Source organism: Alexandromys fortis, unplaced genomic scaffold, assembly GCF_014885135.2.
Source record: "Alexandromys fortis isolate MF-2015 unplaced genomic scaffold, M_Fortis_MF-2015_v1.1 scaffold_62, whole genome shotgun sequence".
Lineage (NCBI taxonomy): Eukaryota > Metazoa > Chordata > Mammalia > Rodentia > Cricetidae > Alexandromys > Alexandromys fortis.
In genome coordinates, this window is record NW_026067942.1 from 5932702 (window position 1) to 5959659 (window position 26958).

Consider the following 26958-nt stretch of genomic DNA (forward strand, 5'->3'; position numbering starts at 1 on the left):
GCAAGATGACATGGCATCACTAGACATGAGACAGGTGAGCATCGGGAGCTCAGCTCAGCATCACCTCGCTGGGCTGTGAAACAGGATGTGTATACATGACAGGCTATGGGTCCAGGTACGCCAGCCCAAAGGAAAACAAACACCCTCGGCCACAGCAGCAGCAATTGTCCACCTACCACAAGAGCAGGAACAGAAAAGAAGGACTCTTCAAAATGAACCTTTAAATCTTAAGCTATTAATAAAGAAGTCATCCGAGTTTTAACCACATTTATTGGACATCATGATTTGTTACACTGGCAGCTTGGGGGATGAACACCCCTTCCCTTTTGTGTTAACAGAAGTGGGAAAACAGAGTCCAAGAGAATGAGCAGAGGATGCAGGACATGGAGCCCGGGGGGGGGGGGGGGGGGGGGGGGGGGGGGGGGGGGGGGGGGGGAGACGAACAGGAGGTCAGGTGTGTTCCCAGGAGCCCTCAGAGTTAGCAGCATCAACCAGCAGGTTCAAAGCTGGCAAGAGTGTTTTTCCTCAGTTCCCCTGGCCCCGTCAGCACTGGGCATTCCTCCCCACGTTGTCAGCACCCTGGTGACACTGTCCACGGAGCAGATTAGTGTGTTACTCAGCAAATCCTGACCCAGTCGTGTAAACCAGTCTTGTTCAGCAGAAGCACCATCAGCTGTCACCACAAGGCCCCCCAGTCACGTAAATGTCCCTTCTACACTCACAGCTTCCCAGCAGAGGTGTTTTGCACAGGTGTCTGCCACACACCTGAAACCCTGAAGTCACATTACGTCACATCTGGGGGAAGGTGAGAGCAGAGCCGCTGCTGGCAAGGTTCACTGGTCTCGTGTCAGACAGGGGTAAGGGAGTCTGTCAGCCCACTGCCCCGCTGAGTCCTCTAAGGCCTTGTCTCAAGGCTCTGGCACAGCAGCTGAAGGAAGACTGGCCACTCCTGAAGTCCTATCACGAGGGGTCTGTCCTGTGATGAGCACTCCATGTGACGTTCATCTTATCTTGTCAGTTCTGCCCAGTCCACTGGAGTGAAGAATGGGTGAGATTTGATGTCTTCAACACCGGCCACTCCGGCACCCAGACGCTCCAGAGGGTTGAACTGCAAGAGCTGAAACAGAAGCCTCTGTGAGTGACAGGAACTCAGAAGCAATGAGAGGAAAGGGGGCTGTGAAGGGAAGGACTTCAGGACTGGCTGTCTGGCTGTGGTCTGGCGGAGCATCCTACTCGAGGGACAAGCTGGTCAACAGCTTTCCCTTATCCTCAAACAGGGTAACAGGATCAAGAGATGTAGCTGCTTTCTCCAGGACTCAGGAGTCTGGGAGCCCCACTGTCTTAACGCTACACCACCAGGACATACACTCAAATCTGAACAAGCAAAGCTATGTCCCCAAACCACTTCCTCTGAACTGGCTGGTACATTTGATGAAGTAATTTGATCCAGTGAATTAAATAAGTTATGACTTATTCAGAATTAGGAATTATGTATAAAATAAGAAAATAATGTCATAGGAAGTCAGAGATTTAAGAGTAAAAACAAGAAGCAATGAAGGCCCTGGGCATGCTGGGAGCGTGTGCCTGAGACATGCCTGCATCCTCACATTCTGTCAACAGCTTCGCTAAGGGACAATTTATACACCATATAGACATCTACTGCAAGTCCAAGTCAACAGACTTGGGCATGGTCCAGTCCAGCTCCACGCCCCCCTGAAAAGGGGTGCTCCGTGATATCTGTTCCCCACAACCTCAGCCCACAGCAGCCACTTCTCTGAGCCTGCCTTTCCCAGGCAGCTATGAGGTGCAGTACTAAGTGAGCCTTAGGGCTCTCCTTCCCCAGCACAGCGCCTGTGGGACTGAACCATTAGCAGGTAAGCACTGATTGATAGTCCACAATGACTCTACCACTGTTAATCTACTCGTTGGCTAGTGGGCTCCAAGTTCCCAGTTCTGGCTGTACTGAATGACACTGCTGTTAAGAGTCATGTGTGTTCCTCAGGAGGTCACATGTTTCCAGCTGAGTTTATTCCTCGGGTCAGAACTGCTCAGTCACACAGCAGGCTTGTATATAACTTATTAAGAAACTGCCAAACTGTCCCAATGTGGCCATACCTGTCTACAGTCCCATCAGCAAGGAGCGAGAACCCTGGGTTTTCTGCCTCCATACCCTCTGGCCTGAATGAAAGCAGCTCTAGAGGGCCCGTGCCTCTCGTGGTGACTTTAATTGTACTCCCTGGGACTAACGACACTGATCATGGCTGTATGCCATCCAGATAGCCTCTCAGCTGAAACAGCTCACCTTCCACCCATTTCCACACCACGCTGTCTGTCTTGCTTGGGTGACAAGAGTCCTATATTCATCCTCAACACAAGCACAGACAGCGGTTTGCAAACATCTTCCCCAGCCCATGGCTTTCCACTTTCTCTACACATCTCTGAAGTGCTCACATTTTTAATGTTAATGAAGTCGACTTTATCAGTGTTTCTTTTATGGCTCATGCTTTGGTGTTCTATCTAAGAGCTCTGCAGTAGCCCAAGGCCATGTGCGGTTTCTCATGTTTCCTCTACAAGTTTTACAGTTCTAGCTCGTCCACAGAGTCCTGTGGGTTACTGTGAGTTAGTCTCTATGCGGGACGCAGTAAGGGTGGGGCTCAGCTGAGCACTGAGTCCCATGCATGTGTACAAAGCACACGGCAGTCCTGATGACTGCAGTACAGGTCGAGCTAGTTCACAGCAGTGTTCTTTAAGAGCGCTCCAAATGCCAGGCATCTCCGCCTCTGTACGCTGCAGCTGGGCAGTCTCCCGACCCCACTCACCTTTTCAAGCTGAGATTCCCCTTTTTCCTCTCTCACTGGTTTCTGTTGCTTCTGTTTATTTGGGCTTACTTTATTTGTATAGTTCTGTATTCATTCATTTTTTTTAAGTAGGGACGCATTCTAGAGCCCTGACTGGCCTTGAACTCATGGTAATCCTCCTGCCTTAGCTTGCCAATTGTTGGGATCATAAGCATGAGCGCCCATGCCCAGTTCTTTTCGGTGTCTGAGGTGCAAGCCTAGACTCCAATGTCAGGGCTCCTCTTGTGTAAACACAGGTGTAATAACGGTACTGGTCCTCTACAAGCCCTGGGATGGCTTTCTACTTCCATAAACAACAATACTGTGTTGTGATTCTTCTTAGGACTTCTTTGACCTGTAAGTTACTCAGAAGTAAGTATGGGGTTTAATCCCCAAGTATCTGTAGATTTAGCTGACTCTTTTGGGGTTCGGAGTGCTTTTAGTTTTGAGCTGTTTTTTGTTTTTTGATTTGGAAGCAGGATCTCCTGAAGTCCAGGCTGGCCTATAACTGTCATAAACCCAATACCACCATCTCATAATTATCACTACATGTGTATTTTTTAAAACAGGTGGGAGAGCTAAATGGAAAAATATACTTAGAGACTTTTTAATGAACTTCTCTCAACCACTGCACTGTTCACAGCGTGAGCACCCCACCTGCCACCATGCCCTCCACCCCAAAAGAGTCCCTAGCTCTTGGACATGTGCATCCATGTCTGGGAGCTACTCAGTCATTCTTTATCTGGAAGTGTCTTTATTTTACCATTTATGAAAAGTAACTTTTCTAAATTATAGGCTGACTGATTCTTCCCTTCAATACTATGAATGCTCTCCTAGTATCTCTGGTTTCCGTTGTTTTCAACAAGAAGCAAAGCATCAGATGGGCCTTTCTCTTGCTGGCTTTACATTTTTCCCTGTTTTTGCTTTTCAACAATCTGACATCAATGTGCCTGCATGTGGCTCTCATTTTTCTACGCAGTATCCACTAAGTTTCTTCTGTGTCACTCCTGAAACAAGGGCTGTTTTCACCCATTATTCTTCAAGTATTTCTGCTTCTTTTCCCAACTTCCTCTTCTTCTGGAACTCTCATTGTATGTACATTGGTGCATTTGAAAGAAAAATATTGCCTCATAGACCCCTCTGGACCTGTTCATTATTCTTCATACATTGGAGCGTGTTTTCAGAGTGGGCCATTTCTTCCGACCCATCCTCCTGGTTATATTTTAGACATGTCAGCGTGGTCTTCCTGGGATTTCTCAGACGTGTCAGCGTGGTCTTCCTGGGATTTCTCAGACATGTCAGCTTGGTCTTCTGGGGATTTCTCAGACATGTCAGCATGGTCTTCCAGGGATTTCTCACTTCATTCAGTGAACTTATTAGTGTAATATTTCAACCTGGTTTTCCTCAACTTTTCATTTTGTAACTTATTTTATTGTTATGACACCTTCCCTTAGTTCTTTAAACACAGCCTATTTTGATTCTCTGAAAATATTATAGTAACTGGTGGGTGTTTTGTTAAGCCCAGATCTGGGGTCACCCTGAGACAATTTCCATAAAATGGTACTCTCTGCACAAGTCCCACCACCTATGCCTCCACTACAGTCATGTGACATTTCCCTGAAAACAGAATGTTTCTACATGGTATGTCTCCATAAACATTACATGGCTGTGGTCTGTATCCCCATGAACTTTATCACAGCTGTGATCTGTGTCCCATGAACATTATCACAGCTATGGTCTGTGTCCCATGAACATTATCGTGGCTTTGGTCTATGTCCTATGAACATTACACGGCTGTGGTCTGTGTCCCATGAACATTACATGGCTGTGGTCTGTGTCCCATGAACATTATCACAGCTCTGATCTGTGTCCCATGAACATTACACGGCTGTGGTCTGTGTCCCATGAACATTACATGGCTGTGGTCTGTGTCCCCATGAACATTACATGGCTGTGGTCTGTGTCCTTGTCTGGTACCCACTTCACTCAGTTCTGAAGTCCACAGCCTTCCCTCTCCCCTGCACTGTAAAGCGCTGCTGATGTCTCTGGTTGGTTGGCTTTGCTCTTTCAGCTGGGCTTCCCATCTCTGTATAGCTTAGCTGTCCACCAGGGACTCAGTAAAGGCTGTGTCCAAACACTCAGCCAGTCAAGCCTCCATCTCTTTCCACAGGCAGGAGAAGCCATTCACAGTTCAGGCCCAAACAGTCTATGCTGGCCTATGGAAAGTTCCTATCCATTCTTGATGCTCAGAGCTTGTCCCTATAGCCTGGTCCCATGATGAAAGGAAGGAGAAACAGGTGGATACTGTAAAGACGATGAGGCAAGACGTCTTTGCCCCATGCTCAGCTGGTTCCCCGGTCACTGCACCCTTTAGTCAGTTTCAGGGGCACTAAAATGACTTCCCCACTCCTGCCTGGTGCTGGAGCACTGGGGAGGGGGACTTGCCAGCATCACTGTCTATTGAAGGAGCTGCGGGTCTGCGTTCTGCCACCCAGCTCCCGCCACTGGCTAGCTTAACCTTGAAATAACAACACACAAACTGTATTCATTTAAACACTGTTTGGCCCACTAGCTCTAGCCCTTACAGGCTAATTCTCATATCCCGATCAACCCATCTCTAATAATCTGTGTAGCATCAGTCTTACCGGGAAAGATTCAGCATGTCTGACCTGGCAGCTTGCTTCATAGCATGCGTCTGCCCCAGAGAGGAGAGCTATCCAGTCTGAGCTCACTTCCTCTTCCTCCCAGCATTCTGTTCTGCCTACTCCACCCACCTAAGGGATGGGCTATCAAAATGGGCCAAGGCAGTTTGTTTATTACCAATGACCTTCCTCCATCAATTGTCTACCAAAGGCCACTATCCAACTTTAGCCAAGAGTCCACTTTCTTCTTTATTTTTAATTTTTGCTCATTATTTATTAATTTAACTATCTATAAAATAAACAGCACCTGGTGTGCTGTTCATAAATAAGCAGCAACTGTGTGTGCTAGTCCCAGGCTTTAGAACCCTTTATGACAGTTTTGTGCGTGTGTGTAACTAATTTTGGCTCATTTCTAGTCCACAACTTCTAAGCCTTTCCCCTGCAAAACCAGCAGTTGCCAGATTCCTGCATCAGCAGCCCCATAATGCAAGCATGTGCCCCATCAAATTACATAAGTCATGAGCCTCAACCCTGCCCTTCTACAATAATTAAGACTTGAGCATTGCACTTGTCGCAGGCCAGCCATTAGCCTAACTGGGTAACACGGGTGGACTGAGGCACTCAGCCCACTGTAACTCTGCCGGCAGCGACCCTTTGTTCCTTTTGTATGGAAACTACTAACCTGCTTAATAAGATCACACAGGTATTAGGTTGCCAAGCAGGGTTTGAATTCAAGCAGATTGACTCCAGAACCTATAGCACAACATGGCATCACAGTCCCTGATGTGTGATTAGAGTCTGAGAAGCCATTCCTTCACTTGGATGTGACCAGCCACATACTTCTACACAAGTACCTGGGATGTGGATACACATCTAACCCCAGCATTGAGGAGGCAGACAGTAGGATTATTTAAGTTCAAAGTCAGCCTGCTCTTAAAGTTTTGGGCCAGCCAGAGCTTCATGATAAGACCCATTTCAAAAGTAAAAAAATAAATAAAATACTAATATTTTTACCTGAAGTTATTTTGTCTAGCATTCTAAATCATCCTAGTACTGTGTGTGTGTGTATGTGTGTGTGTGTGTTTCGGGGCAGAGGGAGGGTTCAAGACAGGGTTTCTCCATGTAACCCTGGCTGTCCTAGAACTCCCTCTGTAAACCAGACTGGACTCAAACTCACAGAGATCCACCTGCCTCTGTCTCCCAAATGCTGGGATTAAAGGTGTGTGCCAACACCACCCAGCTCTAGTACTGTTTATTAAAGCTAATTGTTCACAAAACTTTTATATTAGAAGTTCCTGAAATGTGATTTTTTTAGACTGATTTATTTTACGAGTGTTTTGCCCACATGTATGTATGTATACCACATGCATGCCAGTTGTCCACAGAGGTCAGAAAAGGGTGTTGGATCCCATGGAACTGCAATTATGGGTGGCCATGTGGGTGCTGGGAACTTAACTCAGGTTCTCTGAAAGAGCAGCCAGTGCTCAAAGTCCTCAGTCAACTCTCCAGCTTGCCAAGATGTGTTTTAAAGGCTATTATTATGAACATAATGGGAATACCTCAACTGTATTAGACCCATCTCAAAGACAGCTCACACCTGCTGATTGAAATACACCAGTAGTTTAATGAGTTGAACATCAACTATTCCCGTTCCTGGAGCACCACCTCAGGGGGGAGCTAAAGAGGCAAGCCTTTCTCTATAACTGGATTTCCACCCACTCACTCTAAAACACGGCTTCAAATGTGAAATTCCTGAAGCTCGTATTCTAGCGTTAGCTAGCATCCGTTCACCGCTCGGTCCCCTGGCTACTTCCCCATGTGGAGCCTCGCCCACCAAACTGTGCTCAAGGTCCAGCAAAAGTCACACACGGTCCGGGACAGCTTCTCCAATACTTCCCAGCATCTACTAGAACCTCTTTATCTTGATTTCAGAACTCTGAGGTAGTTTCTGCCTGTCTGAGCCCCTCCTCACCCTGCCGGTGGGCAGTTATTTGGTCTTCCCCACAGCTTCCACACTATGCCTCGCCTATAGTACTGCCAAATGGAATCAAAATCACTCCTTAGAACACGAGGTGATTTTTCTCTTCATATGCCCTTTTTTCTTTTAATTTTTATTTCCACTGATTTCAAAACATCCATATCCATTGAATAACTTTAGTTCACTTAATTTGCCATTAAGACTCTCATGGGAGCGTAAGCACCTCAGAGCTGAGAGCCTCACAACAGAACACAACACAGTGCCTCCCCATCAGACTCTCGGCCTCAGGACAGAGGCAGAAGTGAGGAATCTTCTCCTGAACACGCGCTCTCAGACACCCTGAAACCCTGAACCTCCTGAGCACACATGGGCCCTTGAAGTGTTTCAGACTTCAGAACATTTGGGATGCCGAGTTTTTTTTTCATCAGGACTGCCTAGCCATAACACTGTAGACACTACAGAACCCCACAGCCTGGAAAGCTCTGGTCACTATGGCTTGTGTTGTTCAACACAGTTATTAAATACAGGAGAATTAGCAGGAGCAGCTCACTGGAGCCCAGATCTCTGAAATACTGCACCTAAATTCTCAACAGTCTCTCTTCACCACCACCAGAAGTGTGTGTGTGTGTGTGTGTGTGTGTGTGTGTGTGTGTGTGTGTGTGTGTATCACACATACTAAGTGACACAGGGCGGAAGGCCCGTCTGGGGCGGAAGGCCTTAGCGCTGACTTGACAACACCTCCCCACCCTCTCCCTGTGCGAATGAGAATTAGAGAGTGGAACAACACTCAAACAGCTACACAGCACAATGGGGAATGGCAGCCCAGACAAGCCCAAAGTAATCTACTCTCACACCCCATAAATAGACGGAAGAGACTCAATATAAGCCCCAACTTAATACAAAAATCAGTTCCAACAGTTTTAGCCCTTACTCTGGTCCTACGAATGTGCCATGTTCACTCTGCTCTCAAGGAAAGAAACTGGGAAGAAGGTTGGGGGGGGGGGGGACAGCTCTCTGGTTTGCTGTGGGGTCTTCTCGACCAAACACAGCCTTAGAAGAATAAATAAGGAGGGCTTGGCGGGATGTTTTGATGCAGAATTCATTGCAGCTTGGTTTGTATTGTAACAGTACGTGAGTCTCTCCCACCCCCAAATAACTTCCTCGTGGCTTTACTGCAGTGGGCTCTGCTGATCTGCAAGCCCGAGGTACTGACCCCGGGGAGTCGATTCAATTACCTGCTGAATGAGTGAGCGAGCCTCCTCAGAAACGCAGTCTGGCATGTTCAAAGTGGTGTGGGTATTTATTCCTGCGGGATGGCACTCCACCAGCGTCTGAAACAGCCAATCAGTTACATTTCTTATCCCGAGTCACATCACACCCTGCTATACCATGGGCAGCAGCTACAGAGAGCTGACACCATCTAACATGGAGGCACAGCCGTCAACACAGTGTCACCGAGACAGATTAGGCTGTGAGCCTCAGAGATCTGCAAGGAGCTGACAGTCGCCATGCTCCCGTCACAGGCTCGTGCCACCGTCCCTTCTCCTTCATAGCCAGAAAGCTGAAACAACACACAGGCTCCAAAGGGGGACTTGACAGCTTTGAAGGAACTAATGTTCTGGGAAATCTTTCCAGGGTGGAGTTTGTCCACCACCGCCTTAACGCGTGGACAGTCACATTTTACAGTTTGCCTACGAATGCCAGCTCCCGTGTACTCCACGGTGATCTTACATTTCTAATTCACACACTGAACAAAGTGGGACCACGCAACTACTCCTGGTTCCTCCGAGGAGGCAACAGGCACAAGACTCAGCTAAGGTCTATTAACCTCAAGCATCAAGCTTAAAAGTTCCTAATGGGAGCGAGTGCACGCTGTCTGGGCCCATCTTAGAACAGAGAGAGGAACGTGCGGTGTAGGAGGAAAGACACTACCTTCAATGTCAACACTAACTTTTGAAGACTGAATGTCCCCTGGATTCAGACAAGAGGACGCTAACACATGCCAGTCACGACCCCACAGATGTGGTCCTGCGGATGCTGTCTCGCTAGGCGGGCGGGGGAGGAGCTGAGCTTCTCGCTGGGTAGCTATGGTATAACAGAGGATTGCCATCAACTGTCCAATGTTACAGGGCTTTTTTAAAAATCAGTATCTTGATAAATTCCTCTGCTGCTTCTGACATTGAAGTTTTCCACAGCTCCTGACTACAGGAAAGGCTAACGTGCTTGACTTGGAGTCAGGGTGGCATCTGGATGTGTGCACTAGGTGTCTAGGTCACTGCATACCTTGCCAGTGAGAAGTTCGAAGAGGACAGCACCCAGGCTCCACCAATCACAAGCTTCCGTTTCTTCTGTGACTGCTCCAACCTCTAAACACACCAAAAAAGGTTGATATTAAAATTCCAGAGGTCAATTAAACTTTCAAAATTAACATGTATTAGCAAGGTGACCTTGTTAATGCTGAGAGAGCAAATACTAAACACTCATGGGCTTTCAAATCCCTGAAAGTCCCTTCTCTCTTTGCTCACCTACTGGGGTTGCATTTTTTTCCCGACATAGTCATACATTAAACGGAGACATTTGTTCTCTGGTTGACGGAGGGACACCTTCAAGACACTGTGCTTAAGGTTTCCTGAACAACCAGATCAGCACTTGTTCCCTCTTTCAGATTCGAGGGAGCACAGCTGATTTCCACGGTCAAACCATCTTTTGTTTTAGAAATAAAAACTCCCTGTAACCAGACGGCACTTCAAAAATTACCTAGGCCAGCATAATCACCCCGTTAGAAACCAGGGGCACACGTCACCCAATGTCACGTAAGAGCAGATGACCCGCCTCTCCCTTCATCTCTCAGCTTCTTTCACTGAAGAAGGAGCCTGTGAAATGCGAGCCCACTCATTCTGAAGTACAAAAGAAATACTGCTTAAAGCCATAAGCAAAAATGCTAGGGGCTTAGAATAGCCAGAAACCACAGTTCTACCTGTTCGCTCCTGAAGGAACTCTGAAGTCTCATCTTTCAGGGCGCTCCACAATGAGCACCGATTCTGAGGCTACAGCCACCTAATCCTGCCTGAGACCTTGTTCATTCTACCATAATGACAGCTTCAGTCCCAAGGCCTTGCTAGGATCTGCCCTCTGACACCATCCCAGCAAAAGCAGCTTGACTACAGGGAGCCTAAGACTCGAGACAAAATATGCAGAAGTTTCTAGAGGGTCGATGAGAACTTGAAAAGTAAGTGAAGCAAGCATAGGAACCCTGGTTTTAACCAACACTCTGCAGAGCCCTTGAGGGAGCCCTACACGACTCTCAGGACATGGAGCTTCAAGTCCTGAAGCAAGGGCTGAGTGACACTATCCTCACGCAAAGTACCAGATTTGGGCCATTTCAGCAGTCTCTTGTTGCTTCTCTGGGGCTGCAAACAGTCTAAGCATAACTAGGCCCGTGCCACAGACCTTCCCAGCCTGTCTCTGCCTACAGGGCTTCACACCAACCACAACCTCTATTCTCTGATGAGCTGACCTCAGCTATGCAGCAGAAAAGAAACACACTAGTTCTTGCCAACTGTTTTCCAAGTAACTGAAAGACCACAATCCATCTAGCAGTGTGTGCAAACTGTAAAGAGCGTGTGCACTGCAGGACCGTGTTGAGTGACATCTTTACATAGGACTGAAGTACAAACGTACACTGTTTTCAAACAACAGAATTCTGATTAAAGAGAATGGAGTGATAGAATTGACAAATATTTTAGTGACCTGCCTCTGGGGTGGTGAGATTTCCAATACTCATCAATGACATAAACATCTCATTGGCCCGATCTCGAGAGCGGAATGAGATGGTGAGAAGAAGGCAGGTGTGCAGGAGGGCCCGGGTGCTCCCTCCCACAGTTTCTACAAACTTGACATTCCCTGTTAGAAGGCTGGACCAGACACTGGAGGCCCGGCGTGAGTCTCAGATCTCTTCTGGAATGGGTGAATTTGATCTGAGGATCTATGCGTTAAATTCTGCTCTGCACTCCCCAACTCAGGCCTTACTCTGCAGCCCTAGGGAGACACAAGTCCTGGGGGCGGGGCTCTGTGTCAAAGCTGCACCACCCCCACAGCCACACACAGAGCCACTGTCACCTTCAGAAAAGTGCTCTGAGAAACGTTAGCCGGGGTGTGTGCTCCCAGAAGCCTTAGGAAACAAAGAGGAATGGTCATAGGCGTGCAAGCACATGTGACCCTTTGCACACTTCCTTCCAGACCACATGGTGGCTTACACGATCACCTGTTCAGAATCCTTGCACAGCATCTCACGGCCCGTCAGCTACATTTAAATGTCTTGCTCAAGCACAGTCATGTAACCAGACCTCCACGCAGGGCCTCAGCCTACCCCATTCCAGGACGAGCCTGGAAGCAGCATAAAGGAGGCTCTGTATTGGCCCAAACGCTCCAGACTCTGCCACACAGTTTTTTGGGGTTTTTTTTTTGTTTTTGTTTTTGTTTTTTTTCGAGATAGGGTCTCTCTGTGGCTTTGGAGCCTGTCCTGGAACTAGCTCTGTAGACCAGGCTGGTCTTGAACTCACAGAGATCCGCCTGCCTCTGCCTCCTGAGTGCTGGGATTAAAGGCGTGCCCCACCATCCCGGCTTCTGCCACACTGTTAAATAATGTGAATCTAAAACAAGCTTCCCTGCCAGCACACATAGGAAATGTATATTTTTTTCCTCTAATCCACTGCTTTCAGCCTAGAGCTGGTGGCCATGTGTTACTTAGTTTTATTAAAGTTTTACCTGTTCAGAATTCAAGACCAATGGGACAGATGAGACACCCACTTAGAATGCGCTGGCAGCATTCTGCCCGCTCCGTGCACAGACACTGCTATGCAATGGGCAGTCATACAACAGCCCACGGTACTGGCTAACTAGTGTGCACATATACACATACAAGCACCCTGAGTACTTCAACTGCACTCTGAGTCTGCTAACGATATACAGAGAACTTATCTGCATGGAATAACTATGAAGACAGAGACATTATCTCTCTGTGAGCAGGCAGAAGGATGCCTGACCCAGCCAGCTCAGAGAATGAGGAAGTCGGAAGATGCCTTTTAGGATCACACAACTTGTCTGAGGAGCTCCAGACTGGAGCCATGGATATTCCCATCTCCACTTGCAGTCTTGCTAAGATGGACCTGCACCACTAATGTAACACATTTTACAAGGACACCCCTGCAGTCAGACATCCCTGGGTGGAAATTCTCAGGTGGAAAATCACGAGACAGACCGGGCATATCCTTTTCTGGGTTGTGGACTTGGCCAGCTAGTCCTCCAATGATGTGGGAGGTCCTTCTAAATATGTGTTGCTTTTATTGGTTAATCAATAAAGAAGCTGCTTGAGCCTATGACAGGGCAGAACAGAGCTAGGCAGGGGAAACTAAACTGAATGCTGGGAGAAAGAAGGTAGAGTTGGGGAGAATCCATATAGCTGCCAGAGGAGACCTTACCAGTAGGCCACAACCTCGTGGTGATATACAGATTAATAGAGAAGGATTAATTTAAGATGTAAGAGCTAGCCAGAAATATGCACAAGCTAATAGGCCAAGTGGTATTTTAATTTATACAGTTTCTGTGCAATTATTTCAGACCTGGGCAGCTGGGAATGAACGAGCAGCCTCCACCAACACTCTAAGAGCAAGATGCATCAACTTGAATGCTTTGAGATCCCTGGTCACGTCAACCAGGTGTGTGACAGGTAGATAGTTAGTTACCAGCGATACTGTGGACAGTGAGTGGGTAGTGATCCCATGGGAATGAAAGGAAGCACAGTGGCCTCAGAGCCAATCCTTTCTCACCTTTGGGGGTTCACTAGCTCGTCCAGGATGCACAAGGCACAGACGCTGCCAGGGACATTCTTGCACTGTGCCCCAGAGCTTGCTGCTGTCAATCCTCATTTCTTCTTCCATGCTTCCTTGATTGTCACCTCTGCCACAGCCTACCCACTTCCCTTCCTGTCCCCAACTCTTTATCTCTCAGACACAACGAGCTCCATCCTCTAAAGGCTCCCAGGCCTTACTAGTTTTCAGTACTAAGACAGTACTATATCTGATATCACTCAAGGGAGGAACAACTTGCTTTGGCTCGTGGTTTGTAGTCTCAGTCTAGGCTGGCCAGCTTCCTTGATTATGGCTCCAAAATGAAGCAAGCCCTGGGGAGGGGGCACGGCGAAGCAAAGCTCTCACCTCATGGAGACCACCTCACCATCACAGGCCTTCAGCAACTCACTTTCTCTGCCAGGATCCCAATCTCCAAACAATATCATCAACTCAGCACCCATCGGCGGGTCACTCACTGGCAAGATCATCCAACCCAGCTGCTTCCCCACAGCCCAGCAGCTAGCAACCACACCTTAGCACAGCCTCAGAGAACATTCCAGATTCAGATCGTAAGGGGCCTAAAGGGACTGCCGGCCACCTGAGAACCTGTGGGCAAGAATATAAAGGCCACTGCATTGTTTGGGCTTCTGACCAGAGGGGCTGCTGCATGAGGACCACTGTGTGCAGCTTGCAACACTCGAAAATGACTTTGCATCAAGCAGGGGCTGATTGATGTGGCATTGGCATCGTGAGCCACTGTGCCTAGTTTCCTAGGTGACTCTAATCTACAACAAAGAGTTCTGCACATAGGTAAGATACAAAGAAGGACTTTCTAACAGCTGGAGGCTCAAATGTTAGAACAAGCGAACTAAGTTCTCACTGAACTCCTGTTTCAAGGGCTTAAAACAAAGTATGTCTCCTAATTATCAGAATGAATGACGTTGGTGGCCTTTTTAATACCCTTGAAAAACAATTATTCCCAGATTAAGATTTTAAGATATAAAATGGAGTTACACTGCTAAAAAGAAACTGAGGTTTTTGTGGTTGTCAAACCCACCGCTCTAAAACTGCTTTTCTTGCAAAATCTTAAAAATATTAAAACTCTAGCACAAAGCAAGGGCAGTGACTTCACAGACAGCTACAAGACGACAGTTCATACATTCACTGCAAGAACAGAATGGGGGCCCGCTCAGATGGCTCAGCAGGTAAGAGGAAAGCCGGATGTGGTGGCTGATGCCCACAACCCCAGCACTCCCGGATGAGATGGAAGACTGGCCTATCAGCCAGGGGCTCCCATGAGAGCAGCACTGGATCCAAGACCTCCACACTGCAGCACTCTCCCAGACCCCAACACAAGACTAACCAAGGTTCTAATGTAGAGAATTAAGGAAATGCCACAGAAAGCTGGAGCAAATTTTAAGTGCAGGTGACAGGGAAGCCAGGACACCTTTTAGACCTAAGTCCATTTGAAAATCCTCTGAAGCATGTTGAAGGCCATCCTAACGACTTCAAAATGGCTTTATTAGACACCCCAAAGGGTTGACTTCCCATGTGCCCCCACACCACCACTCCATCCTTTCTCTGCAACTTCTAGGCTGGGTGATGTCCTTGTTTGCCACAAGTACAGTGGTCTCCCAGCACTGAGCAAAATGACCAGCAAAAACTAACTTCCCACAAAAACATGACAGGACAGTGGTCCCTAAGAATCAGAGGCTTTGTCCGTGCGTCATGGAGACAAAGGACGGGGCTCTGGCTCTGAGACCGAGCGCAGCTCTAAGATGAGGAACCCGGTTTCTTCCACCCCTTCCACCTCTAGTGACATTAATTCCACATCTTCCAGAAACGAGCTTTCTACAGTGCTCAGGAGCTGTTCTCATAGTTCCTCCCCTCCATTAGCTCTCTGCCCACGAGCGCCCTCCCTCCTCCCCTCAGAACTCACTGGTGGCCTGGGCAATGAAGGTGCACATCTCACAGTGTGAAGACAGAGCGGCTGGGATTATATTTCAGCTCTTCAGGAAAAAAAAAAATGATGACAGCATCTAGCATGTCCAAACAGTTAATAAACTCTAGAATTTCATTTAGTACAACCCATTCTAGTTCATACCTTCAGTATAGAATCTTAATTCCTACTAAAGATCCAAGCATCACATTCCCTGGGGTACAAACATGGATAGAACAGCAAAGACTACAGGACCAGGAGCGAGATGCCCCCTTGTCTTACTAGTGCTGACTGTATCCAGAACTCTCAACAAGTCAGGATAGTTTTCAGAAAAATAATATGGTCTGTAGTGGTTTTTAAAAAAATGCCCCCCAAAGGGAGTGGCACTATTAGGAGGTGTGGCCTTGTTGGAGGAAGTGTGTCACCGTGGGGGCGGACTTTGAGATCTTTTTTTTTGTTCAAAGTTCAATCAGTGTAACTGTCAGCCAACTTCCTGTTGCCTGCAAGATGTAGTAAGCACCCCCAGCTCCAGAGCCATGTCCGCCTGCACTCCGCCATGTTCCTCATCATGATGATAACGGATTGGCCTCTGAAACTATAAGCAAGCCACCCCAATTAAACGTTCTCTGTATGAGAGTTGCCATGGTCATGGAGTCTCTTCACAGCAAAAGAAACCCTGACTAAGACATGGTCTCAGCAATGTGACCACCCAAGGCTGAAACACGGAACAGAGCTGCTTAGCTGTGGTGGCATTTCATTTGCATTTTAATAAATAAAACTTGCCTGAGGTCAGAAAAACAAATTAGCCTTCTCCCAGCCCAAAATGACTGTTTGACCTGAGTCCAGAGGTGTATACAGTGAGCAGCTCCTGAGACATAAAGGAACAGAAGCGGAAAGTGTGGACATACTTCTGAGCCCGTGGTAGTGGCAGGCCTATGATTCCAGAACTCAGAAGCTCAAGCCGAGGAGCACCAGTCTGTTTACAAAGAGAGACCCTAGAGCTGGAGAGATGGTTCAGTGGTTAAGAGCATTGGCTGCTCTTACCAAGGTTTGGGAGACCCTGCCCCCACCCACCCCTAAAAAGAACTGGTCTCCAGCCACAGCGCAGCGGCACAGAGGCCAAGCCCAGTGCACATTCGCAGGCCTGAGGAAATGTGCAGACACTGGGGACAGAGCTGCCAGCCCAACACGCAGAGTCAGTACCACCTACACACCTACAGGACCAGGCCTGTGACTCCAGGCTACGCAGTCTGAACTCAGTTTAGCAAAAGCTCAAGTCAAAAATAAAACCAAAGACAGCTAAAACTCTGCTGGGAGCCATACTTGAAAACCGAGAAAACAAGAAAATCAGGTTACCCTCACTCAGGCTTTGAATGAAAGCCACCTTCCGACAACGCTTCACACAGATGCGGCCACTGTGCGTTTCAAGCAGTTGTGACCCTCCAACACCCCAAATTCAGATTCGCCTTGCTCTTAAAAGATGGTAAACTGCCTTCAAGGGAGCATTTCATAGCCTCTCCCAGCACATGCTCTGCTCACCAGCTTTCTCTAAGATGGCAGGAAATCAGTAAATTTAAATTTTCTTAAGAGAATTTTACATGTTGAAAAACTCTACTTTAGGATAATTACTTAAATATGCCTCCTAGATCGAGGCATGGCAGCTCAACCTATAATTCCAACCCTTAGTAGTTCGAAGCAGGATGATTCGCAGGTTTGAAGCAAGTCTAGGCTACACAGTGAGTTCCAAGTCGTCTTGGCCTACAGTATGAGACTGTCTCAAAAACCAAACACTCACACAGCACCACAACAACCAAGGGCATGGAGAAGGGTCAGATATCTATAGATATATGAATATGCTAGATTGTTCTTAGCCACACTCTTAAAAATATGTACAATTCTTAGAGACTTTACTTCTTTTCTTTCCCGGGGTAAAAACAAAACTTGATATATATAATAAAAAAAAAAGCAGAAGTCGTGGCAAGTGAACTTTTTAAATGATATTTCCATTAAACCAACATTCACACATCAAACAACGTCTCACAGGTAATGTCACAAGCATCTATCAGACAGATGGGTCAATTTTAAAGCCACAGGCTCACACACTGCACTCAACGACAGTGTACTCTCTGGGAAAGGGAGAATACAGCTGTCTGATACTACAGGATACTCTCTGGGAAAGGGAGAATATAGCTGTCTGATGCTAAAGGATGCTCTTTTTTGCAAATTGTCAAAAACAAAAACTATCTAAGTGTCTGACTTGGTGTGTGTGACGAGTGTGTGCATACCAGTGCTGACTACACAATCTAAGGGTCTGACTTTCCATGTGTGCATGTGTGTACATGCCAAAATTGACTCCACTTACTTTCTGAGACAGATCCTCAACATACCCAAGATGGATAGTTGGGTCAGCTTGGCCAGCCTGGGTGGCCAGTGCTCTCCAGGAACCCACCTGTCTCTTCCCACACCCAGTGGTAGGGTGACAGAAATGTTCCACTGCACCCAGCTTTTTATGTGGGTGCTGGCAGGCCAAACTCAAGTCTGTGCAGCAGGAACATCCCAACTGAACCATCATCTCCACAGCCCCAAACAACTGGGTAGTCTTTGGGGTCCTAAAACTCCCTCTTGGAAAAACAACCAAGAAAAACACATTATCTTTTAGGATCCGCGAGAAACAATATAAAAATAAAGGCAAAATTTCATTAACTTAATATTAAGCACTGTGCACACACTTATAACAGTGGGGCAGAGGGAAACTCGCATATCTAAATTCTTCTAAGATTTTTAAGTATGTTGTAAAATTTAAAATAGTCAGGATTTCGTTAAGTTCTAACAAGAGAGCCGGGCATAAGCAGTGCGCTTGGATAGTAAAGAAAGGTGGTTAATCAAGCCATCTGTCACTAGTGACATGTGAACCAAGGGAGCGAGCATCCTCTCCTGCGGCAGCATCCCTCAGCTAGCGCTGGGAAGCATTAGTCCCACGCTCCCACACAGACAAGCTCTCCCCGCAGCATCTGCTGCTAATTGAAAGGGACTAGAATTACAAAATCCTAGTCAATTTCTCTCGCAGCTCCGGCTGTGTGTAAAGATTTTCTATGCAGGGGCGAAGCATTAGTCTTCCACTACAGCTGACGACCAAAGAGCAGAGGGAAAGACGCAAGGAAGCATTTTTGTGTGCAACCTTGTAAGGACTCGGCCGTAGGAAGAGGTCAGCGAAGCGTGTCTTGAGTTATCTCAGTGCATTTTCATTCTAGAAATACGACCAGTTGCCTATGAAGATCTATTAACAGCCTAGTTGGTCAATTGTCTATGTCCTCTGTTGGAGCAGTTTCCTTTGATAGAACTTCAAAAGTGACTGTCAATATTATACCAATTATGTCTTTATTTCTGACTCCCAGGCATAGTTCCTGGGACACAGGAGGCATTTAATAAATGTTTGTTGAATACATATTCCAATTGCATCCTATAGCACTGTTCATTCGTGGCATTCAAAGTACCACAAATATCCAAGCATGTTTGTTTTAAGTGCCGTGATCTATCTCAAGTCCTCCGCAATTTTACCCTATGTCGACTACGAAGTTTAATGGCAGGTGGGACATAGGTTAGAGCCGTAGGAAATGGAGTGAAGCAATTGCTAACTACAGGACTGTGAGCTAGTTGATAGTGGCTTCAACTGGGGAGCGGAGGGACACTACCTAAAGCTCCCTCGCAGAGCACACGGGTCTCTGACAGGAAAAGGCTGGCCAACACCAGGCAGAAAGAAGGAGAAGTCCAGGTTTCCTGGCCCCGCCCAGTGTGAGGACCCAGCCCCTGGAGCTGAGAAAGCTGTGGCTAGCAGACTGGCTCTCTGGGGACCATGGCTCCCAGTGTTTTGTTTAGGGTTTTATCTAAGTTTGGGGTACTACTCTAGATACAGGAAAATATTTTCGTTGGGAGTCAAGGGTTAAGACAGAGCCTTACCCAAGTCTAGCTGATCATGAACTCAAGACCCTCCCATCTCTACCTCCCACGCAGCGGGGCCACTGGGGCTAACAGGTCCAGTTTAGAGCCAAACTTTTTAAGTTCTCACAACTAAGACAAAAACTTACAAATGCAGGCAGAGCAGTAAGAGTAAAGCTTGGCTGCACTGAAATGGGTCTGCCTAGGAGCACCCTGGGCCTTGTTGCACTGAAATGGGTCTGCCTAGGAGCACCCTGGGCCTTGTTGCACTGAAATGGGTCTGCCTAGGAGCACCCTGAGCTGCACCCTCTACCCCAGTCTTCAATGTCACATTTCATTCCAGCTTTGGGTGGTCCCTCTCATACCTATAAACTAAATTACCACAGCTCAGCAGCTATTCACAGGGACCCCAGGGTCAACGGTAATTCATCTGGTCAGTTGAGGCTAGCCTACCTAAGTGATCACAACCGCAGATCTTAATCTGCAGACAGACAGGCAGGCAGGCAGGCAGGCAGGCAGACAGACAGACAGGCAGGCAGGCAGGCACATCCACCTCCCCCACCCCCCATACCGTGAAAGGAACATTTCGCTCCTGTCATATTCCAGAAGCTGTGTTTCCCAAGCTCTCCAGCACTGCTCCGTTGCTTGTGCGCAAGGCACATCTGGCACACAGGGCATAAGAACAGTCTGAAACGTTCAGGTGTCCCCAGAGTCACAGGGCTCTAACCTGTGAGTGTTATCCACCAAGACTGTGGCCGTGCCTCCCTCTTTCCTCCCAGGGACCAGGGCGCAGCCCTCCTCCACCTCACACAGCCCTCTCTGAACTCACCTGGGGACTCCAGCCCCTTCCTGCCTCCTCTCCTAATTCAGCTGGAGTCAGGTTTCTGCCCCCCCCCGCCCCCAGGGGCTCCTGTGGGGTGGCAAGCAGGATAGGACCAAGGCCTCACTAGCTGGCTCAGGCTAGGCTTCTCCCACTTGACTGGCAACCATGTCCTAAACTTTCCTGAATTATCCACACTACTTGAATCAAAATACTTTTTGATCTTGCTTGATTCAGCACTCTGGGGCAAAAAATTACTTCTTTAAGGAGTTTATAGGTATCAGTACAAGTCATTTTCTTGGGAAATGAAATAAGGAGCGATTAAGTGCCATGTGGCTTCTGGGTGACTGATTATGATAATTCCTAGCGCTACACAGTCTTGCTTCCTCCCTCAGCCCACATTCCTAACGGGAGAAACCAATGGCATGCTCCCTTCTCCACTGACGATCTCCCAGCATCCACTCTGAACGGCCATCGGGCGTCACCGTGCTCCCCGACCAAAGCCATCACAAGTGACGGAGAGAAGGCTGAGAGAAGCAGAGTGACAGGCACTGCTTTCTCCTCGCTGCTCTGGGCAGGGCTAGTCAGCCAAGGGCGGCACACTCTGCTGTAAGCGGAGCTTCTGCAGCCCCGCCTCCTTGCCGCCATTAACTTTTGAAAACCTTAGCATTTCCAACATTATCTGAATGGAGTATTTATGAAGAACTACTTGGAAGGAATAAGCCTTCGATGTGGGCGTGGAGACTGAGATGAACAAGGCTGTATAGGAAAGAAAAATAATAGTTTCAATGAAAGTAGCTGCTCAAAGGCTGAAGAACTCAATGGCTAAGATTCAGCACTCTAGGCCAGCAAGGCTGGTCCGTGGGTACAGAGCTTGCTGCACAGATATGAAGACCTCAGTTCAAAACTACAAACCCACTAAAAGTCAGACATGCTGGGAACAGCAGGGGACAGAAACAGGAAGACACCCACGGGCTCCCTAGCCAGGCAATCCAGCCTAAGGCAAGTTCCGGAAATAATGTGGGGAGCAATAGAGGGCACAGCAGACCTCTAGTCTCCACATGCACACACACCCATGGATACATGCACACACACACATGTGTACATGCACATACACACGCATGTACACACACACTCCAAGATTCAGCGTTCTATCTTCTCTGCTAAATATCAGAGGCAAACGAAAGCCCCCTTTTTCTTTACAGCAGCACGATGCTGCGGCCAGTCACACCAACCACAGCACCAAGGTCAGAAGCTTTACTCCGCAGCTTCTGCTTCCCAGGACCTCACCTCTGAAAACAACGCATGCATCAGATCCCAGGTTAAATCAACCTCTTAATGGTCCAAATCTGGATATCAGACTCCCCAGAGTCTGCGTGCTGAAGGGCTGGTTCCTGGCTTGGCACTGCAGGAGGCCAAGGAACTTGGAAGAGCTAAACCTGGTGGGAGTCTAGGTCACTGAGGATGTGTCCTTGAGAATTGTAGGATCCAACCGTGAGGGAAGTTTCTGCCCCACACACTTATGTCGTGATGTACAGAAACAGTGTCAACTAAGCCTAAGCTAGAACCTCCAAAACTAAAAGCCAAAATACACCTTTTTTCTGTGTATTGACTTTCTCAATTGCAGCCACAGAAAGCAGACTAAAGCCACCCTCCCCACAGAATGCCGGGCTGTGTCTGGCAGTGTCTAGAAGCAGGCAGCGTGTCTCACCACTGCTGAGTGAACACTATCAATTGGCCACCCGGACACATTTCCTAATTCTGACAGCTGACATGTTTCTTATGACACGCACATGTGTCCAGCACTGGGCCACCAATGGCAGGAGCTGAGCTCTTCGGTGCCCAGTCACCATGGCCCCATATGAGGGTGACAGACCAAGTCTGGGTACATGTGAGGCACTGGGGTCCTCTTGGGGTCTGGGAGGATCCCAGGGCAGCAGAGCCTCAAGCCCACCTGCGCTCACTCTCTCCATGACAGCAGAGCCTCAAGCCCACCTGCGCTCACTCTCTCCGTGGCAGCAGAGCCTCAAGCCCGCCTGCGCTCACTCTGTCCTCTCTGTGGCAGCAGATGGGCTTCTTCACCTGGACAGAAACAACTTCTGACCTGAGCCCCTTTCGCTCCGGCATACGGTGAAGAATGAGCGAGAAATTCCCACTCTTTCCTCTCCTTGGAAGAACAGCCTGGCTTCACAGCGAGAACTCAAGGCAAAGGATGGAAGACACCTGCTGAGCTGTCCAGAAAAGTACAAAACATCCACGTGCCAGGACCTACTGATCAAGTGTTGCATCTCAGCTCAGCACACCTTAGCCACAACTCAGCCTTGCCTTCCGTTACTCTCTTCAGCAGAGGAAGAAAGCCTCCGGGACCACAATCACATTCCCTGCCTATGTCCTCACTACTTCTGAATAGACAGCTTTAGTTGTTGCCTTGTCCCTGTCTGCTAAAGTCACTCTAGGACCCTTACAGTTAAATAAACCTCACTTCTTTAAATAATTGTGATTGCTGCTGAGAATCATGCATTCAAAAGTGTCTGGCTTCTTCCTCTAAATGAAAATGTTTTCAATGAAGCTCTCATTTCCACTGTAAATAGTTTATACAAAGACCCTGCAGGTAAGCAAAAAATATACACTTTTTTAAAAACGTAAAAATATATACTTTAAAAGTCTTCCAAGCAAAATAATTCTTTTAACTCTGCTGGTAGGTGGGTTTTCACACTAGATGAGCTTGAACTCTAACTGAATTTTGTGTAAGACAGGAGGGTGTCATGTGACTGACACAGGTGATTCATTCCTATCAACAAATCTACTTACTACTACTCTTGAGTGCTGAAGGTCCTAGATAACCTGTCCAAGGTCATGTAGCTAGTGAACGCTGGCTCTGGGACCAGCGATGCTCAGTGGCACCAAATCTACACCTCAGGCATCCGGTGGTATCCACATCTGGGACCAGCGATGCTCAGTGACACCACAGGCATCTGGTGGTCTCCAAATCTGGGACCAGTGATGCTCAGGGCACCTGAACCTACATCACAAGCATGACCTGAAGCTACACCACAGGTATCTGGTGGTCTCCATACTTTCACACCTTCCCTGGGCTGATTCTCCTATCAAACACCTGGCTATGCTGCTGAGTACCACACTTGGCAAGAAAGAGATAGCAGAGAAACATATCATAGAGAAGGTCAAAGGGACTCCTCCCCCGAATATATTCCTGGACTAACTGCAGGGGGCTGGGGGAGCGTGGGAAGGAAGCACGTGACTGTCATGCTCTACACTGAAGTCTGCAGTCGCTTTGCAGCGTGACTTCTGTGTGTTCCACTTTTTGCTGTCAGCTGTGAGCTGTCCTCAAGTGTGAAATCGCCTGACAAGGAAGCGAAGCTGTCATGTGACATCTGGGAGCGAGGAGAGGGGCTGCAGTGAAAAACACGGTGGGGCTTCTTAAACCCATGCACACGCTCACTAGACATTCTCCAGGACCATAAGGATTCTGCAAGAAATATCAATGTAGATTTCAAGTACTTAAAATTAAAGCCTCACAGCCAGGCGGTGGTGGCACCCACATTTAATCCTAGCACTCGGCAGAAGCAGGCAGATCTCTGTGAGTTTTAGGTCAGCCTGGTCTGCAAGAGTTCCAGGATGGGCTCCAAAGCTGCATAGAAACCCTGTCTCAAATAAATAAATAAAAACCTAAAGCCTCCTAATGGGGTAGAAAATAAGAGTGCGGGTCGCACAGGGACCTGTCAGAGGGGACAACGGGAACGTGGGGAGGACATGAGCTTAGTGACCCACACACTCAGTTTTCAACCAGCCTTTCTATCTCACGGGGTAAGAGTGTACCTTCTATATCCTGCTGCCTCTGATGGTGAGAGTCGAGACTGCTAAGAAAACACTAGCTGCAGCTCGTAACATCGTATTTGATTTTCCTATTACACTAAAAATGCCGTAACAAAAATTATTCTGTGCTACCAAGTGAAGAAATGTTTCAAATCCTTGGGCCAAAAGCTTAGAGAAGTTGTGGTTTCTGTAGCATTAGAAATAAAACCAGAGTTGGTAAACCAAGCGGTCTGCAGAGAGGTGTGCAGCACCCTGGTTTCTCTCCCGGTGCTCCCAGGAGCTCCTGAAGGAGGGGATGGCTGGAGGGGGACCGTGCTGCGGCCCTGTCTACCTGGCACGCCACTGCTTTGCTTTCTTCTCTTTCTGCCCTGGCACGAAAGGAATCATTTGCCATAAGTGGTGTCTGTTTAGTAAGACCTTGCTGGATACCCGAAGGAGCAAGACGCCTCTGAACACAGGGCTGGGTCTGGTGCATGAATTCGTATTCTCAAGACCCTCCTGATGGAGCGCAGCTGCAGCCATTTAAGGGCCAGCGTTTTCAGAGACAGAGACAGCTCCGCGGTTTTTGTCTTTGTGTTGTTGGATCTGTTTTCTTTAACATAAGAGGGCAATTTATTTTTTAAGTTCTTAGTTTTATTGAGAAAACTTGCGAGCCCTGAACTGCCTCAGTGGTGCGCGTGGCTGGAGGGCTGTGACTTTAAATCTAAGATCACAAAGTTGGCAGAAGAAATTCTTAAATAACAGAAGGTGATCATTTGCATTTCAAAATTTATCTATCTTGCTTTTCCCCTCAATTAGACCAAAACATGTTGATTCCCAGGTTTCTGTGAGTGTTTTCTGGTCTAAACTTATTTATAGAACAGAATAATGGCCCCCCTGCTAGTCTGGCATTTGCTCAAGTTTCTGTCCATGTAAATCGAATCTGTTACTGGAAAATTTTCTCAAAATATCAAGGCACAATCCACAAGATAAAAGGATACGCTGATGAGATAAAGCACAGGCAAGTGGGTGATGGTTTTCGGACAAACAGGTGCTAAGGATCCCGGGACGGGGAGGAGCAGGTGAGCTGTATAAGCAGAGAGCAGGCAAAGCTCCTCCTTGCCCTCTGACCTTTACTTCCTGCTGGACGGTCAGCACGCACTGAAACACTGGCCCACTACCACTGCTCCCTCCCGGTGAGAAGGAAGCCGATCTGCTCACAAGCAGCACTGCTGGGTGGCTCTAAGTGGGCTCTGCACCTCACTCGCCTGCCTCTCGGGGCTTGAGGTTGTGTTAGCGGGAAGGACAGAACCACTCTTTGGTAAGGCCGCTCCCGGTCTGTTTCTCCTTGTTGTAACATTGATCTGTCCAAGGGCTGGAGGGACTCCCCTGCTGCTCGTGCACTGAGCAGCTAAGCAGCTGGAAGGTGCAATTCTTTCATGCAAACAATTACAACAAAGCCTCTGTTTGGACTACAGTTTGGCTGGATTTTCCCCCCAAACACTGTGAAGGACAACAGCCTGGAAGAGGACTGCAGAGAAGAATCCGTTAATGATGCACTGCCACCTGCTGGCCAAATTGAGGAGTGGCACTCCCGGAGAGACGAAGTTAGGGCTTGGAAACGGGTAAACACAGGCAGTCAGTACCTGAGACCAAGAGTGTATACGGAATAGTTTCATCCCGACATATCTCAGATGCTAAAGTGAGCTGGCCTTGATGTGCTCGAGTGGCAAAATAGCCCAACAGCCACTTTTCGGAAGGGAAGCCCCAGCTGCGCAGGCAGCAACAGCGTCCGGAACAGGAACACCACAGCGTTCAGCTCTAACACACAGCACTGGACCCCACTTCGGCATGGGGCACACTGCACTCACAGGGCCTCCCTTCCTAAGGTGGTTCTAACACGCCCAGAATCCAGTGTAATTAATAAACATGCTCGTGCTAGCGGGCACCAAATTAGGACCCGGTGACTATGAACTCGGGGTCAAGGGATTTCACTACATTCCTCCTGACTCCAGAAACTACAACAGCGTCAGTTCCCGAGCAGCTGTTTGGGTACGAAGTCTGAGGATTTGCGACACTTGGCGGCCAGCCGGCGGGTAATGACTAAACTCCTCCTCGAGAGATGCGTGTTTGGGACAGGAGAGGAAGCTGTGGACTTGGACAGGGCCCGCTTGCTCTGACAAGAGAGTAACTCAAATCCAATCTATAAGCTCAGCTATGGCTGCCTCCAGAGGCCCTAATGGCCACAGCAATATATCTGTAGTGTTCAAAAATAAAGAGCAGGCAGGAAGGGCAAGAGAGACTTCAGTCAAGTACATGGGCCCTTTTAAAGTAGGGGAGCGTGTTTATTATGGTCTCAAATATAGAATGTCTTAAAACATGTTCTCAGCTTCCAGGACAGTTCATCCCTGAAGGCATACTGCATCAAAAGAACTCATTTTATCCACTGTTAGCCTTGGGAATTTCACTGACATCTTAAGAAAACTTAATAAAGCTCACCCATGTGAAGAGGCTCAGGGGACCTACGGTCTTGCTTCAGACGTTTCAAAGAATGCAATGAGTTTCCGAAGATACACAAATGCTTGTAACGAGGGCAGTAAGTGTGCACATGTGTGCATGTACACACGCACACACACACACACACACACACACACACACACACACCTCTGGGCCACAGACAGCTCAATCTCTTACATTTCTTCTTTGGAGGACTGAAGGATGAATGAGCAGACCCAACACATACGTTAACTGCCAGTGCAAAACACAACTTGTACAGAGAAGGAAGAGCCACCGAGCCACCTTTTCAAGTGAAGCGTTTGAGGAGATTGCTCTAACCTGGGGCACAGTACATTCTCGCTATGGCATCGCTGTCACAGGAATCTTCAACCTCACTCCACCTGCTAAAATACGTTAGCTGAATGTGTCCTAAAAACAAAACGACAGGAGAAATCAAAACATTTTTCTCTTCCATTTTCTGCAGAAGCGAACTGTAATTACTCCTTTTGTAGCTAAAAACAGTATCATTAAGAATAATGGCATCATTAAGTACTAGAAGCTATTACTGGGGGTGAATTTGCCGCACTGATAATGAAGCTCTAGACAGGAAATGAAGATACTAATTACAAGATAAAACGCCTACTCAGT

The 26958-nt window shown here is 47.8% G+C and overlaps 1 protein-coding gene across 5 annotated transcripts in view; it reads right to left on the reverse strand.

The window, feature by feature from the left end:
* Window positions 1-252: 252 nt before the first annotated feature.
* The window catches only part of Rps6kc1 (ribosomal protein S6 kinase C1), a 135938-nt gene continuing 109232 nt past the window's right edge, over window positions 253-26958 (reverse strand). For all 5 annotated transcript variants that reach the window (XM_050148166.1, XM_050148167.1, XM_050148168.1 and 2 more), the window contains 4 exons: window positions 26650-26739; window positions 9741-9823; window positions 8693-8788; window positions 253-1117 (listed from right to left, as the gene is read on the reverse strand). In XM_050148166.1, the coding sequence (XP_050004123.1) occupies window positions 1007-1117; window positions 8693-8788; window positions 9741-9823; window positions 26650-26739 (380 nt within the window). In that variant the 3' untranslated portion in view covers window positions 253-1006. The remainder of the gene's footprint in view (window positions 1118-8692; window positions 8789-9740; window positions 9824-26649; window positions 26740-26958) is intronic.